This window comes from Cavia porcellus, unplaced genomic scaffold, assembly GCF_034190915.1.
Source record: "Cavia porcellus strain 051 isolate PalLab524CR breed Dunkin Hartley unplaced genomic scaffold, mCavPor4.1 scaffold_36, whole genome shotgun sequence".
Taxonomy (NCBI): Eukaryota; Metazoa; Chordata; class Mammalia; order Rodentia; family Caviidae; genus Cavia; species Cavia porcellus.
The window spans coordinates 460831-478989 of record NW_026947519.1 but is presented as its reverse complement, the minus strand read 5'-3'; the positions used below and the strand labels follow the sequence as shown (position 1 = coordinate 478989).

Sequence of the window (18159 nt, the reverse complement as noted above, 5' to 3'; positions counted from 1 at the left end):
AACATGTTCCAATTCATTCACCAAGCAGGTATCTTGTGAGATTTCCTTGATAGGAAATGCTATTTCATGGAAACTTTGATCTCAAAAAGGTAGTAATATAGAAATATAATACCAACAGTTTATTTTTCATAAACATTAACAATTAATGGAATTACTGGTAGTGATTATCACCGGATCCTAAATTTTTACACAAGTTACCATGTGACCCGCAGCCCTCCAAAACCAACATATGTAATTTAGTGGTCTCCTGATAATATAGGCAAAGTAGTATCTAACTTCCATCTTGTTGGTACATGATTGGTACATGATTGACTGTTTAATACCTGCTTCGGTCTCCTTTTTCAGATGGCATCTCCCTATAACCTCCTCGGGACCCTCCACACCTTGAGCTAGTATATAATTCACGAGCAACAGGATATATTCTATCCATGGAAAATGGCATTCCTCGTTCTTGTCTACCTCTATGCTCCTGCCCACTTGAGTATGTACCACTCTGAATGCGTGAATAAATCTTTCTACATCCAGTGTATCTATCCCGTAAGTTAGAGCCATCATAGTGACTGCTTCCATCAAACGTCTGTGTTACTCCTCTGTTAGATGCTGCTCCACGGGAACGGGAACGCTCTGCAGGGAAAATGATAAACAGACAAAAAGTTTCATACATGGAATGTCTTTGTATCATTCTGTAACATTTAGGTATGAAACATCTGGGATATTTTACTTTATTTTCTGAAATTAAGCTGATATGACCTTCATACTGTTCCTGTGGTTCACCGTGTTGAAATACTCTTTCTTCTATGGTATTTTACATTCTTTGTAGTAGGAAAAAATAAACAGACTGCCTATTTACCCTAAACACCAAACATGTAAACTGGGAAAATTCTACCAACATCCTCTTACTAACAAAGAAGCTATGCTATATATATATATCCTTTATGAGTATAATGAGGGGTTCATTCCAGTCCATTCAGTCGAATTCTATTATATGCAAGGTAACAGTGAATGCATACCGTAACTCCCTTTCACATCTCTGTAAGTGCCTCCACTTGAGTATTCAGAATAATCTCTACCTCGTCTGCTGCCAACGCCTCCATGATCACTGAAAAGTCATTTATAAAAGGTTTTCAATTAACATGAGGATTAACAATTTCAACAACTTGCTTGACAAAGTTTTAAGAAGTTACCTATAGGCCTTAGAGGAATGTTCACTTGGAGAAAAGTAATGGCCACCATCGCGGTATTCACAGCCTCTAGATGGTGAAGCACGATCTTTGGTGTATCTAGATCTTGCATAGACTCTGCTGGAATATCTTAATTCACTAATTTAAAAAGCATGGCTTTTAATACTCAAAACTGCAGTTAACTCTTAAAATCGAATTTAAAATTGGTCAAACACTTCAACTGTGAAGTGTTTAAGATAATGACAAAATGTCTTTTCACATATAACAAATATCCATCAAATGATGCTCAGTTATAAGTTAAGAGGACTACAAAAAACACATATATACATTTGTATGCCTGTCAAAATTATATTTTTAACTGCAGCATAGCTCTTACATTAAAAATCTGGCCATCCTAACTGTATATGAGCATTATGCTATGGCTGGAAAAATCTCATATAGATTACTGGAGTAAAAGGCCATATTACATAGGAGGCTGGGTGACTCAATCATAAAATGGCTTAAGAATTGTGGAATACCATAATCTCATCTATACCTTGAAACTATTGTTGTAAGGAAGAGAAGACTCACAAAAATCATGTGAGACCTGCTGTAAATGGAACGTTGTTGCTTGGCTAGTAAAGGGATATTAGGGTATTGTATGAAATGCTTTAGAAATAGATAAAAGTGCTGAAAATTTTAGCTTTTGTTAAGACACTATCTCACTACGTGGCCCACACTGACCTTAAACTCTCTATGTAGCCGAGGCTGGCCTCGGAATTTTCAGTGCCCTTTCTGTCTCAGACTCCTATCTTCTGGGATTACATGAGCGTGCCACCATCCCCTGCTAAACGGTTTCAACTGTACACATTTCACTGTCACAAAAAAAATCAATTTTATTGTTATTCTCTTTTACCTGTTGTCAGTAGAATAACTTTTATGTCTTGGTGACACACATATATTTCTCCAAGAAGAGACAGGTTTTCTGCATTTCTCTCGTCTTCGTGATTCTGGATATTTGATTTTAAGGAGGTTATATAAGTACTTGAAGTTGAAATTCAAAACACTGAATGTATTCCTCTCTCATGTTTAAAAAAAAAAAAAAACTTGAACATTTACCTGACACAGAAAGTACATCAGCTGTTGATTAATAAACATGCCCATGCAATGTTTACTTTTCTGTCTATAATTATCAGGTTTCAAATAGCACAATTGCTAAGATAAGAAACTCATTTCATGCAGAAAAACCTGTCTTTTACATTAGGAATTACCTCGTCTTCCCACTCGATCAGTGCTTCTTGAAGGGGCAAAAGCAGCAGCTCTTTTAGAAGAAGGACTGCCACTTCGTGAAGAAGGACCTCTTTTAACTGAGAAGAGTCCCTCAAAAGAACTCGAGTTGCGATTATGATTATATCCTCCATCATCTATGGCAAAAAAAAAATTTTTCTAATTAACATTTTAAGGGGCCAAGTTTTAATTACTGATTGTGTACCTTTATTAGAAATCATGGTTCTTAACTGACTCATTCATCTAACTGCATGAAATCTAGCATTTCTTTACATCTTGCACATACTATTCAAACACTGCAAGCAAGAGTCAAATGTGAAAAATCTCGAAAAAAAATCTCTGTAAGCTTTTTATGGAGAACCACGTAAAAGGAGCAAACCTCTGCATATAAGTTTGTTACATTTAAAATCCAGAAAGAATAAAACAAGTATTTGAAGAAAGAGATTAACACTCCATAGTATCATATTTTCAAAACCCAATTATCACAGTATGTTTCATCTAATATATAGTTTCATCTAAATATAAAACCAAATTTTACTCAAAAATATCTAAAGGAGATGACACTGGAGAAAATGCATTAATGCTATGATGTATTAACCTACCATTTTCTCAGTCAACCAATGAAACACTATCAGTTTCAGTTATGCTCCCTTCTAACAGTATTTAAGAAACTTGTATTAAATGTAAATGAAATTGTCTTTTTCCTAACTGCACATATTGTTATATAGGTAGTAATGCCTTGGTTTCACAAATGCTTCAGTTGGCAAATCATTTGATTTGAAAGCAAAAGGCTTCAGCAAAACTGCTTACATTTGCAAATTCCATGGAGCATGACAGACACATTCATAGCCATCTTTCTCATACAAAACACAAATGCAACCATGTTTCCCAAAATCAGGAGAAACTAATTTAGAAACCAAGGCACCCTGACTTCTCTTCCCATCAGCATAATTACAGGTGCTTACAGATGATAAGTATAAGTTGATCAGCCTGACTCTAAATGAATGGCAACTTACTAGAAGAAATCAAAAAGTATCTTACAATACACACAACCCTGCAACTCTACCTTAGAAATTCCCTCCAAAGAATCAGGTGAATAGTTTGGTTGTTGAACTGATGAATTCTTCCCAAGTTCATGTGTAAGGTCTAAAAAGAACATACTTCTCCCATATATGATGGGAAACCTAAGAGCTGGTTCTGAGGCTCCAAAATTAACCTTATAAAATAATTTCCCAAAGACTTTACCAAGTTTCACAGTCATTTCACTTTTATAACTGTATTCTAGTTCCCCATTTTCAAACTTATCTTTACTGCTAGTATCATTAACTTCCTTTGGACTCCTGGTTACTGTATTTTAGGTAAACAAAGCACAACTAAAAGCAAAATAACAAATATTTTAATCCGCCAACACAAGCACTACTGACAGCAGCACTTAAGATTCAAAGGTTACTCGTTTGTATCCAAGACAAGACTCCATGCACCACTCATGCTTGGCATATGGCAGGCTTTTTCAAACAAAATTTTCACGTCACCTATGAACAAAGTTACACAGAGCGTTTTTTTTGTTTGTTTGTTTGTTTGTTTGTTTGTTTGTGTTTTGAACTTTGCTGTTCAACTAATGGCAAGTTAAAGCCTGGAGATGTTTGATAATCATGGTAAAACTGTATCGCAGTATTGCAACTGGCACCTAAATAGTTTACTACATTGAATAATCAAATGGATCATTAAAATCATGCAGATTAGTTAGAACTATTTTTTATGCATGGTACGAGGAGCTGAGAACAGGGCTTTCACACTAAACCAGCCATAAATGGACCCTCTATGCAGCCTCTTGCCCGAGTTTTTGTTTTTATTTTAAGAAACAGTGCTTTAAGCAGTTGCTCAGCATACACTTCTTTGATTTTGAGAGGTTGCTCAAGCAGAGTGCTGGGATTCTGACCCAGGACCACACCCAGCTTATTTCTATGGGCTTTTCATTTTAAAACAAAAAACAAAAAGCTGACATCTCTGAAAATAGTACTTTAAACTATTTTTAATGAGTTAACCTACTCTCAATCATAACAAAGATACACACACACATAAAGCAGTCACTATGAGGAGTAACATCTCTTTTAGAAACAAAAAAGAAAGTTTTGAAGTGGGAAAGACCTATACACTTCTAGGTCAAACACTCTTGTGGGCTAAGTCATGGAGTTCATAGGTTTCAGCCCAGAATGGGAATGTTGAGAACTTAACAAGTGCCTGTCTCAGAAATAATAATTAAAACCAGCTCAGAATATATCTCAGTCAGAAAGGCTTAAATTCATTTTCTAGTAACCCCCAAAGTACCTCAGTATTCTATGAATGCAAATATCATTTTAGCTGTTTAGCAGGGCACTCAGTACTACCTGAAATTTACTGTATTTCACAGCAAGATTCCTGAGGTTTTTACAATAATGGGGACATGTCATTCTTGCAATGCAGTTTAATGGTACTTAACAATATTACTCCTAGGAATGTTTTTTGGCTCCTAAGCTAACCAAATGGAAATAGACAAGATTCTGTCTGTTGAAATTCACTGACTTTCAGTCCCATGCAGTGTTATATTTTACAACCTTACCCAAGTGTCTTCCATGTGAAGGAGGCTGTCTCGCTCCATTATGTTTGCCTCTTCCACGCCTCGCTCTTCTCATACGGCGTCTGTTTCTCAAGAGAGCTGGTCGTCTTCGCTTTTTACCGCTTTCATAAGATGGCCTCTTTGCTTGTTCTACTGTAATTCTTTTTCCGTTCAAAGACTAAAATGATAAACTGTATTAGTCATGGTATTATCTCAAATTTAATTTAAAGGAATCTATTTCACGTGCCATTAACTTACATGCCATTAACAATTATAATCAAATTCTAAGTCAATCCTCCCTAAAGCATTTTCTCTTGTAATAATTATATGCTTTACAATCCCAAAGTACCATACACAACCAAATAAATTTCAGAAAAATATCACATACAAATTATGTCTATTATTACCATTTCCTTACATATTTGTAGACTTTAAGAACAGACTAACACATCAGAAGACATGTTAACAAGTCAGAGGTTGAGATACTGTGTAACACCTTCAGTATAAGCTGTGTAACTGATTGTGTCTTTCACTCTTTAAATATTCCAATGCCCCAAGCAATGCTGAAAAAATGAGCAGGTACTGAATTATCAAAGGCATTTATAACACTGAATAATCATGCTGGTCACTTTATATTATCTACTTTCCTGTTAAAATGAAAATGTCTTCCAATATAACTTATAGAATTTAATTTACTCCACGTCTAATGAAACATTATTTTGATTTTCTAAAAAGGGTCTTTGTTTCATCACCTGTAGTATTCGGTTTTCCATTTTTTCCCTGTCCTTATGTTTTTAAGAAAATCCCTGAAGTAACTTGTGGAATAGAACTTGGTATTCTTCTCTCTCACGTAGCTTAAAGGTGCCAGTCTCACAAAATCTCAAATAAATGATTTTCTGGAGGTAAAGGCAATTTTGAAAATACAGTTCACATCATTTTAACTCCTCTATAAAAAATATTGGTGACTTCTTAGTGCTTTTGACAGTTCCTAAATCTACCCCAATATATAAATATATTGCTAAATATATGCCCTCTTCCAATAAAAGTAGCCAGACAGCCTTTGTGCTGTTCCTAAAGCCCAAATATTTCCCTCAGATTTATGTGGTTTGCTTCCTTTCTAGCATGGGAAGAAGTTGATTCCTTGCCTTTTCTATCTAATAATATTGTTTACTCTCCCAGTAAGCTCTAACTAACCCAACAACTATTTCTTACTGTTCATATGCACAGGAAAATTTACTGAACTTTACTTTTACGTTTATTTAACTTCACCACAGAGCAAAACACCCAAGATAATATTTATTAGACCCATTCACATGCATTACTCCAGTTGCTCCATTAATGTCTGGCACATGATTTACAGTTATTAAAGTATGTGTTGGATGAAAAAAATTAGCAGTAATGCTCTCAAGTAGATTATCTTTAGCTAGACATTAGATAATGCGAAGGAAACATGAAGGTCTTCTTATAAATCAAACATACAATTAATACAAAACAGCCAGCCAACTGTAAAATACAGTTTCTGGTGCATCAAGAACTTAAATTTGCATGAAATAGCACAGTAAGTGGAAAGCACACTACAGCCTACAGCATGCTGAGCATAAAACAACTATGATAAACAACAGAAGTGAATAAACACTTGAAGAAACAGACACTTGGCTTCTGCGATTCAAGGGAAAACAGTGAGGCAGGTAAAGAGAAAATAACTACAGAGAAGTGATAAAACAGCAAGGATTAAAATAAATGTTAGTGTGTTGGGGAGCACTCAAGAGAATAAGAGAATCCCCCAAAATAAAGATATAATGCAAGAGAAAAATGAAGCCTAACAGAAACAATATTGTACTACAATGATCTGAACTTCAACATTGAACAATTTTGTGTTTAAGAAAGTCAGAAAAATGTAAAGGCTGTCACAGACTGGTAATTTCAGTCATTTGAAGTTCAGAACGACAGAGATTACTGTATCAAAATTAAAGTTTCACTCAGAAATATACAATGAACCATCAGGTAGCCATTTATACAAAAATTGGTCTGATTTCACTATTCCAACTTTATAAGGATGGAAGAGCAGTACTGGGACTGAGTCCAAGTACTTACTCTGATGTGCCTTCATCAATTTGTCCAGGTCATTATTTTGTCTACAACTGAATATGCATCTCAATTTGAATCTTGATCAAATACAACTTTTTCAGGTATATTTTCTCCACAATGAAAGATACTAAAGTGTTTTTTTTTTTTTAATCTCTAAAGAGCCTTCTTAGGCTCTTAGCCCACAAAGAGTTTCATATATACACTGTGTTTTCTCTAAAAATACTGGCCTGTGCTTAATTTTAAAATGGAGATTTTCAAATTTTCAGTGTTTTTCAAGACTAAGAAGTACTCCAGAATATCACACAAAGGAGACTTAATGCATGTTACGAATATGTTCATTTCAATCAGACTTTTGAGCAATCGTGTGACAAAATGTAGGCAGTGGCTAGAGAATTTTGCCTCGTGTGTCATTATATGCCTTAATCACAGGAGAAAAAGTCTATAACCTCTTGTCTGCTGAATATAACTAGGATATTATTCATAGATCGTTACCTTTCCATTCATCTCCTTGGCAGCAGCCTTCGCATCTACAGGTCTTTCAAAGATAATAAAAGCAAAGCCTCTGGACTTCCTGGTTTCCCGATCCTTTATCAAAAGAACTGTGATGAAGAAGAAACTCATTCATTTTACGCTACATGGCATCTAACATTCGACTTTTGCATATTTTCAAAATAATCAGTGTTTTTGTAATTTCTCCTAAGAACACCTAATTTGGTTTGATGGAAAAGGAACAGAATCAATTTCTTTAAAATAAAATCACCGAATTTGTAGCTCATCTTAGTACACTATTCTAAATATCAGCAACAGATAAAAAATACAGTGTGTCCACCTCATCCTAGCCCAGCAGCCCTTTATTGTTATTTGCTCACTATCAGTAGCAGACGCTTACAGAAAACTGTCACGTGCTATAATCAATTACCACTTCCCTAAAAAGAAACTTCACAAAGTGTAGATGTTTCAACCTAAGCATTGTATGTCAGCTTTCCAAGACTATACTTAATACATGTTATGGTATGTTTATGGTATGGTATACTTAATACATGTTTATGGTATACTTAATGCATGCATGCGTGCAGATGTGCACCAAGTTACCTCGTGATATGCGTCCAAATGATCGAAATACCGCTTTAAGAGTATTTTCATCAGTCTCTGTGTTGAGGCCTCCTATGAAGAGTTTCCGAAGCCTTTCAGTTTCCATCATTTTTCTGTAAGTGGGTAAAGGGATCAGTTTTTATTATAAAGCACTTACAAGTGATGAACAACCCTACCCAGGCGACTATCGTTAGTGTACATCAAGAATCAAACTTGTCATGGTGCACCAAAGGCTGTATAGCTGCAGCACACAGCAAGTATTAAACTCGAAGCAACTGCCCACAGCTCACAGAACTGGTTTACAGCGACTAGAACCTGATAGCAGCTCACAATGAGCACTGCAACAGAATTAAGTCCAACAAACGTTGCAGCAGACCAAGACCAATAACAGAGCGGCACTGAGGATTGGAGGCAAGTGTACAGCTTTATTTAGGCCTCTGGGCTTGATTGGGGTGCATCAGCAAAGAGACAAGCCCCTAACTCCCAGAGAACAGCATTTTTATATGATTTGCATTCGAGGGTCTGTTCAAAAACACAGCGCCTACCACCAGTTGAATGGTCAGAAAGTTACAGTGAATTCCACCTTCTTTAATAGGGCTAGGGAATAGTTAGAGGTACACTGTTAGGCCAAGACCTTTACACAGAGTAACACCTTCTATGCATAGGCCTGCAATGTAAGTGCAGGGAGGATGGAGGGGGTAACAGGGGGATGAGGCAAAGGTCACATCATCCTAGGGAAACAGAAATTCAACAAGGAACAATGTCTTACAAAAGGCCGGGAAGATGAATGCTGAAGGGCGCAGCCTGGACATAAGTGTTTTCTTCCTCTTTAACAACATGTCTCAAATAATTAAAAAGTCCTGTTTTTTAGCCTCTCTCTGATTCAAATTCTATGTAAAATTACAACGAGAAAGGCCAATGCAGTTCTAATTAAAATTAAATAAAATTGAATCCCTTTTTAATTCTATTTAAATTAAGAAAAAGATAAACTTACAGGGCAGCGTGTACTGTATTTGTCGAAAAATGCGTATTTTGAAGGTATCAATAGAGAAAGGATTAAATCTAACCAAGTATGTCCAATACCTCTACACATTTTTTCAGCACCCTTTGAAGAAAACTGTACTCTTTTGGAAACACGAAAATGAAGTTTTATTTTTTGGAGGCGGCTAGTAGTGAACCGCGCACCTTCATGATAAACTACACACCCAGGTTCCCAAGCCGCCTTTCTTTGAGACACAATTCTACTATGTAGGGTGTTTACACCAAAACATAAAAATTCTGCACACGTCCAAAAATGAGGCAAAACGTGCACAGAATGAATACCTTAAAACAGTTCGTATTTGCCCATATTTATTCCCGTGTATCAGCTACCCACAAAACACTTGCATGTAACTTAATGCTCTCCTCACAACCTGTTAAAACGGTACAAATGGCCACAGCAAAAGGAGAACTTCAGCTTTCTCGAGCCAAATTCAACTGTGACGTCTGTCGCAGGTTTTAACAAGCAAGCGTTAAACTGACGTCATTTACGACAAATGCCAATGCGTCCGCGATTTCCATCGAGGAAGCCTGAACTGTGATTATCAGAAGATGCACGGGGGAAGCCTTTCATCACAGAATTGAAGACGCTTGCCTTAATTTTCCAGTCAGGAGTGCATTCCCCTAAGCAAAGCAAACCGTTAAGGGGCACACAGTGTTGGCGGGGGTCACTGGGGTGTGCGGCGGTTAGAGACAAAATGGCGTCCTCGCACTACTTCAGTGATTACCCGCCTACCCCGACTAAGCCAAGCAGCAGCAACAAGGACGTTCAGACTACAACACTGCCTTCTACACCGAGGACCAGTTCTTTCCCCTGCTTGTCCTTCCCCAAAACCAACAGCCGCCCACCGTAAAACCACGACGGACAGAAGCAGGTACTTCGTACTTTCCAGAACCCACACTACGGGTAGGGTTAAAACCCTGAAGCCCAACCCTTTGCAAACAATCCCAAAAACGTTTACCCGTGACCGTGACCGTGACCTACTTATCTAGCCTTTTCTTAAAGCTAGAAACACATAAATTACGCTATGTAGACGTCCTTTCAGGTGTCCCTAGCTATGGGATCGCCTGAGACTATCACCCTGTCTTTCGGGATCAAAATTCCCAACTCCGTACCTCTGTTTACCGTTTCCAGAGACTCTTCCGGACTCCTCGCAGGAGAGAAACAGCCTTGGGACTGGCACCGCTAGCAACTAAAAGACTAAAGAACCCGGATGTCATTCTGCCCAAGCCGCAGAGGACTTAGGGAACGTGGGGCACTGAAAAGAAACTGAGTAACCCAGGACCTGTCCAGTTGGCCTGAAGAGAAAACTGATGTGCCAGAACTGTTGCCTCCTGTCTTCCTATGGTTTTCTTTATCCAGCTATCTCAGTATGACCAAGATTGATGAAAAACCAAGGCTTACGAGCCGGTATCCATCCGCACTTTTAGCCCTTTCCGCCAAGTTGGCAATCTACTCTCACAGACGAAGAATATAATGAAGTTTTAAATGTACACAGACTAGGTGAATGTAAATAAAAGTACGGCGGGGAGGGGGGGCCGGCTAAAAACAGAGGAGGGGTCAAGGGTCTGGCTCAGTGGTAAAGTTCTTAATTGCTTGCACAAGGTCCAGGGCTTCTATCTCCAGCCCCACTCACAGACACACAGCTCACCCACAGGTGGCGCCACACACGCGCACAGCACACAGACACACACAGCACACGGTGCCACGCACACGTACCCATGCACGCACACACACAAGACACTGAACCCCATCAAATTTCTTCACTGAGTCGGCAGTAGTACTGCTTTGGCCCAAACTCAACAGATCACAAAAAAAGAATAAGCTTTAAATTTCTCTCTCCTTTGCTGTGCAACAAGCATGAAAACAGGCCTGAATGTGCTAAATTAAATACATTCTAGGTGGAATACTGATGATCCACTTGCCTGGTATTACTGTACCTTGCTTCTTATGAACTGGCTTGAAATGAACCTATACTAAATTTACCTCAACTTCAAAGGCTTCTGCTTTCCTGTCTGTCTCTGTATGTCTCGCTGTCTCTGTCTGTCTCTCTTTCTGTCTGTCTGTCTGTCTGTGTCTCTGTCTGTGTCTCTGTCCCCGCCACCCCCCTCGCCTCTCTCTCTCTCTCTCTCTGTAATAATGGGTACAAGATAATGCCATGGCCTGGGACTTGGTATCCAGATTTTTGTCCTATTTTGAACAGATAAGTTTTGTTTCATTTATGTTCTTACCGGATGTCTGATTTTTTTAAGGTTTAACAACAAAAAATAACAAGCACTATATTTGAATAATATCACGATAAACAATATATGTATAGATTTAGTATATCAGAGAACTCACAAGGGAAAACCAGTCATGAAAATAACACTTGCTTGTTTACAAGAGGTATGAAACCATCTCAGATCCTAGAAAAACAGATTTTTACGGTATTTGTTTTCCTTTCTGCGGTAATGGGGATTGAATGCACAACATCACACAGAAAAAAAGATCCCCATCTCTCTCTCTCTTTTTTTTTTTTTTTTTTTTAAATTTTGTGACTGGGTCTAAGTCACTAAGATACTCAGGCCAAGACTTAATTTGTGATCATCCTGCCTCAGCATCCCTGTAAATAACACTGGCTGCATCATTGCCAAGCAGCCATGTAGCTAAATCTGTTTACTCTCTTTCAGACTATTGCCTTTATGCTATTTTGAAAACAAAAGAAGCAAACAAACAAGAAAAGGTTGGGGGAAGCTCAAGTACAGAGCTGAAGCTTACCCACAGCCTTGTAATCTATAGCTAGAAAAATTGGTATTCATAACAAATCATCTCTTCTTGGAATCTTGGTAAAAGAAAACCAACTCATACAAAGACAAGTGGTCGAGCCCTCTTGTAGAAGTGCTCACTGTGAGTTCAATGCTGAGTGACTGGAGCTGAGCTCATGTCAAATTTCTGTGACTTCTTCTTACTAAGTACTGGAAAGGATCCTTGGAAATCCTCAAGCATAGCAATGGAGACAGTGAACTTTGAGGATGCTGCTGTGAAATTCACCCCAGAAAAGTGGGATTTGCTGACTCCATCCCAAAAGAAGCTCTACAGAGGAGTGATGTGGGAAACATATATGAGTATTACTGCAACAGGAAGAATATGGAATAATCAGCAAATTAAGGAAGAGGACAAAAATTGCTCAAGAAATCTAAGATGTGATGAAGACAACTATTTGAGAATTGAAGAGCAGCAATATAAATGTAATGAAGATGCAGAGACCTGCAGTGATTTCCAGTCCTGGAAGCATGAAATGAGGAAGACTGCACAGAGACTCTGTCAATATGCGCAATAGGAGGAGGACAGATCTGATCTTAGTGAAAAAACTCACCCTGGGCAGAAAATCTTTGTAGGTAACAAAAGTGTGAAAGCCCACCCAACATCTAACAGTGTTCAAACCATAGTTTGGGAAACTCGTATGTACAAAAACACCATGAGAATAATTCTATTTCTTCATCCAATATTGAAAAACATGTTAGAAAATATGGTACAGAGAAACATCATATAACTGAAAAATGTGCCAAAGCATTATCTCACAGTAACGTCTTTAAAAAACATAAGAAACTTCACACTGGAAAGCGACCATATAAATTCAAGCAATGTGGGACAGCATTCAGTAAACTCAGGGGCTGTCAAAGAAGTAAAAACATTCACACTGGGGAGGAACACTTTGCATGCAATAAATGTGACAAAGCATTCAGTACAGCCTCTGCTTGTAAAGCACATGATAGAACTCACTCTGGGGAGAAACCCTTTGTGTGTAAGCAGTGTGGGAAATCTTTCAGTCAAAAAGGTAGCCTTATTAGACATGAAAGAATTCACACTGGGGAGACGCCCTATGTATGCAACAATTGGGGGAAAGCATTCAGTCAAAATGGTCACCTCATCACACATGAAAGAATTCACATTGGGGAGAAACCCTTTGTATATAAGCAATGTGGGAAATCTTTCAGTCAAAAAAGTGGCCTTATTACACATAAAAGAATTCACCCTGGGGAGAAGCCCTATGTATGCAACAAATGTGGGAAAGCATTTAGTACAGCCTCTGCTTGTAAAGCACATGATAGAACTCACTCTGGGGAGAAACCCTTTGTATGTAAGCAGTGTGGGAAATTTTTCATTCAAAAAGTTAATCTTACATGAAAGAATTCACACTGGGGAGAAACCCTTTGTATGTAAGCAAATGTGGGAAATCTTTCAGTCGAAAAAGTAGTTTTATTAGACATGAAAGAATGCACACTGGGGAGAAGCCCTATGTATGCAACAAATGTGGGAAAGCATTCAGTCAAAATAATCACGTCATCACACATGAAAGAATTCACACTGGGGAGAAACAAATGTGGGACAAATGTGGGAAAGCATTTAGTATAGCCTCTGCTTATAAAGCACATGATAGAACTCACATTGGGGAGAAACCCTTGGTATGTAAGCAATGTGGTGAATATTTCTGTCAAAGCGGTCACCTTATTATTCATGAAAGAACTCACATTGGATAGAACTACTATGGTGGAAACAATATGCCAAAACATTCAGTATGCAGAAGTGCTGAAAATGAACCCTTTTCACTGATGGAAGCAATTTGTGATGTACTTTAGCTATAATAGTAGCTTTTTTGTATAGAAAAGAACTAACTCTATAAAAAAATACCTATCTATATGAGAAATGAGTAAATGGATTTGTCGATACATTCTCACTTTATAACATCAAAGATCCCACACTGGGAAAATCCCTATGAACATAAGGAATATAGGAAAACTTTCCCCACCATAGAGATTGCCACTACATTTAAGAACTCCCTCTGTGTAGTAATTCTATGCATTTGAACAATGGTAGATACTAGGTAGCACACAAAAATTCCATCAATAGAGAAATTTTTCACACAAGGAAGATAATCTATGTATGCAGGCAGTGTGGCAAAAATTTGCTGCAGTGTTTCACCTTTGCAAACATAAGATTCCTCACACATTGGGGAGTAACTGCATGTACGAAATATTTGGTAAAAGTTCAGCTCACAGCTGCTAACCTTCTGACTGATATCATATTGTGTCCCAAAATTATGTATGCAATGTGGGAAACCATTCAGTACACATGGTTATTGTCAAAAGTGTGAAAGTAAGCCTAGTTAAGTGAAATCATACATACGTAAGTGACTATTTTGAAAATAATTTCAAATTTACTCCTGTAGAGGAGACCTGCCAAAATATTATAATATTATTGCTGTCAATATATGTTCAGACATTTTTGAAGACAACCTGAAACACAGAATTATCCTAAAATAGTGTTGTCTTTTTTATAAATTACACATAAATATTTTATCTATTTGCCTGTAGTCTTAATAAAAATGTTGCACTTTTCAAAGAAAAAAAAAAAAAAAACACACAAAGACAAGTGGTCAAACATTCACAAGAAAATTTACATTTGTAGAGGAGACTGTTACCAGGAGCAATGAGGCAGAAGGAAAAGGAGACCCACAGATATCGAATGAGAATTGTTGGAAAAATTACCACAAGTAATCAACGTTAAAGACACACCTTGGTCAATTACCTGCAGGTTTATGTGAACTATAAAACTGAACCAACTAGCAGATGCTCACGGATTAATAACAAGACAAATGGAAGGAACAGGTCATGAAGGTTTTTTTCCTTAGGCAATCAACAATTTCACTTTTAGAACAGCAGTCGAGAATCCTATGAGCGGATGTTAATGTCACAAAATAGGGAGGTCATAAAACAGGCAGATCATCAAAAAATTCTAACAGGCAACAGGTAGCAGGTATATTAATTCTGAAAAATATTTAAGTTATATAAAGTAATTTTTGGACTGTTCCCAGTAAGAGAGGAAGTTCCCAATAATGAAATCCTACGGGAAGAGATTAAATATCATTTGAGCATGGTGGCAGCCCATGCACACAACAATATTTTTAAACTCAAAACAAATGGTATCGGAATTACTTAATAACAGGTTTATATGGAAACTAAGACAACATGCACCCTCTTTTATTAACCATCAAAAATACATTGTAGAAGCTGTGAGCTGGGAATCACTGCCACTTTCTTTGTCAATGAAGCAAAACACATGGTGCCTACAGTCTTAAGGAGGACACGTTTATTTTGGCTGACAGCTTGAAAAGTTTCAGCCCTGCTCCCACACATAAACATACTAAGACACTGCAGAAGGGTCTGGGCAGAGGACAGATGTTTAAGTCAAGGTTTCCAGGTGGCAGTGACAGAGAAGTCAGGGCCCGGCTGTAAACAGCAGGCCCACCAGTAACTCATTCCACAGAGTACAGCACCCCCATTACCCAGTCACCCTGGGCTCTCTGGAGCCCACCTATGAGGCACCGAGGCCTCGGTGAGGCGTTCTTGTTCTGAAACACAGCACTGAGGTTGCAACCACACACATGCAGTTCCAGCACTCTGGCAGGCTGAGGCAGGAAGATCTCAAAGTTGGCCTCAGCCTGGGCATTTCAGTGCCACTAAGCCCCAAGCTTTGATTTAAATGGGGGGCAATGGGCCCAAGACTGCAGCTCAGTGTTCACTCCCCAGGACTCCCAAGAGAGAAAGAATTACATAGGGACAGAGTTTCTTTAGGACTCTGCATTAGGGAAAGCAATAACACAGCACCACACACTTAACTTATGCACACTTCTTTAGGTGCAGCCCACTTAAACTTGTGGCTAAATAAGAGAAACAAGTGAAATAAAGTTGGGGTAAAAATAGGTAACTTGGGTAAAATTAAAAAGTATGGGTAGTCTCTTGTGCATTATTATGTTACTTGTGGAAAATACCATGCCATAGATTACTTTGCTACTAGAATTACTACTGGAAAGTAGTAATTTCTAAGTTTTTTTAGGAAGACACTCTAGGTACATAATGGACTCTCAGGAATCAATTTCAAAAACAAATTCTTCAATAAGTCTACATCTGCATGATAGCTACTCATACAGATTTTCTCTATGTGATGGTAATGTGTCACCATGACTTTTAAAAAACAATCCACAGCATCCAGGGAAGCTATATAGTGAAAATACACATCGTGCAGATTGGAAACAGGGCCATTTTCTTAATAGCACTTAAACCTGCATATCAAATGATAAAATAATTATTTTTGTTTTTAATTTTATGTTTAAAAAGACTAAATAAAACAAAATGAGTAGAAATAATTCATAATTTCAAAGAAAAATAAATAGTAAAAATCACTAGTTCATGTTTACATATTGTCCTCTTACAAATAGTTGTTCATGACACAAAAGTGAAACATACAAAATGTGGATTCAGTGAGACTGCAAATGGTTCTCTTCAACTATCCAACAATTACTTAGTAATATGGTTATCAATCCTAAACACTTAAACATGTATGTAGTTATCCATATCTTCATTTATGTTGAAAGTAAACAAATCATAGCAGGCTAATACTCTGACAAAGAATAGTAATATTTCTGGATTTCACATCATGACACTACAGGATCACCACTGGGTACTATATTGTCTCTTTTTTTTTCAAAATATTTTTTCATTTCATAATGCATTACAAGAACAGTTCTTGTACACTGTTTATAGGTTCTACGCAGGCATGAGTCTTTTTTTTATTTTAAAGAGGGTAAATTAAACATAACAAAACAGATCATAAAGAAACAATTTTAAGAAACATAGATTTAAAAGCAAGTCCACTGGAGATCTTCACTGTCTATCTTATTGTGTGTAGTTCTATTCCAAGTAGTTGTCCCCATCTTCACACATATTGAATACATACTGAACATTATAGTACTAATCTAATCTTATAGGATGATGAGAGCTTTTTAGGTTCCCAAGACCTGACATTGGGGAAGTCAATAATGAGTGCCATTCTCTTCAAAGTAGCTGTCCTTATCTTTATGTATGCTGAAATTGAACAGACATTCACTCTGAACAGTGAATAATAGTAATGCTAGATTTTATATCATAATGATACAGAATTAGTACGGGATATCTTAGTAGCTCTTCTTCAGATTATTTGTTCATTACATCGTGCGTTACATAATCTGTTCCCATAAGCTGTTAAAAATGTTCCCCACGTGTTAATCTCTACATGTACATCTATCCTTCTGTATTGTAGGAAAACATAGATCAAAACAAGACAACAAAACAAGTTCCTAGAAAAACACAAAATTAAAAAGACATATAAAACCACAATATTAGGTGATCTACAATAGTTACTAGGGTTTCTCTTGTTATTTTCAACAGAATTGTCCACATCATCAGACATAATATAATTGAACAGAGCATAAATAGCTATTTTAAGAAAAACACAACTTAGGAAACATTATAGGACTTCAAAAGCAGATAATAACCAAACTGGAATGGGTATCTTATTACATCTTGTCATCTTCAGAGTAGTTGCCTCTACTCTTAGACTATCGAGCATACCAAATTCGAATAAAATCAGTCAAGGCAGAACAGCAGTTTAACAAACCAACTTCAAATAAGATCAGTTATAGTAAGACAATGGAAGTAATACAGGGTTTCAGTGTAAGTTAATAGGAAATTAAGAATAGTTACCATGGTATATCCTGCTATTTTGGGGCTAGCTGTCTGTGCCCTCAAATCGAATATGAGTAGACTGACTGGAACAAAATATAATCAAACTAAACAGAGCGATAAGACTATTGTGACTTTTAAATCCTGATACTCTATTAACAATGTCCTCTGCCTTCCTTTTTCAGACAATTCCTCCCCTTTCCATTTCTCAGGGTGCTTTGTGTATTTTGGGTCCCACTAGCTCTTTCAGGCTTTAGATGAGGAGTCCAACCTGTTACCTATCTGCGTGTTGCTAAACCTTTTTATGCCTGAACTTGATCTTGAGCTGTACTCCTTTATTTACTAAGTCACAAGGTT

At 37.3% G+C, this 18159-nt stretch overlaps 1 protein-coding gene across 1 annotated transcript; it reads right to left on the bottom strand.

Moving 5' to 3' along the window:
• Positions 1-1180: 1180 nt before the first annotated feature.
• LOC134474709 (RNA-binding motif protein, X chromosome-like) lies at positions 1181-8332 on the bottom strand. Its single transcript, XM_063243231.1, has 6 exons — positions 8224-8332; positions 7624-7730; positions 5047-5221; positions 2432-2584; positions 2077-2170; positions 1181-1319 (listed from the first exon to the last, which is right to left on the bottom strand). The coding sequence occupies exons 1-6, from the start codon at positions 8330-8332 to the stop codon at positions 1181-1183; spliced, it is 777 nt and encodes a 258-aa protein (XP_063099301.1).
• Between the last annotated feature and the right edge of the window lie 9827 nt (positions 8333-18159).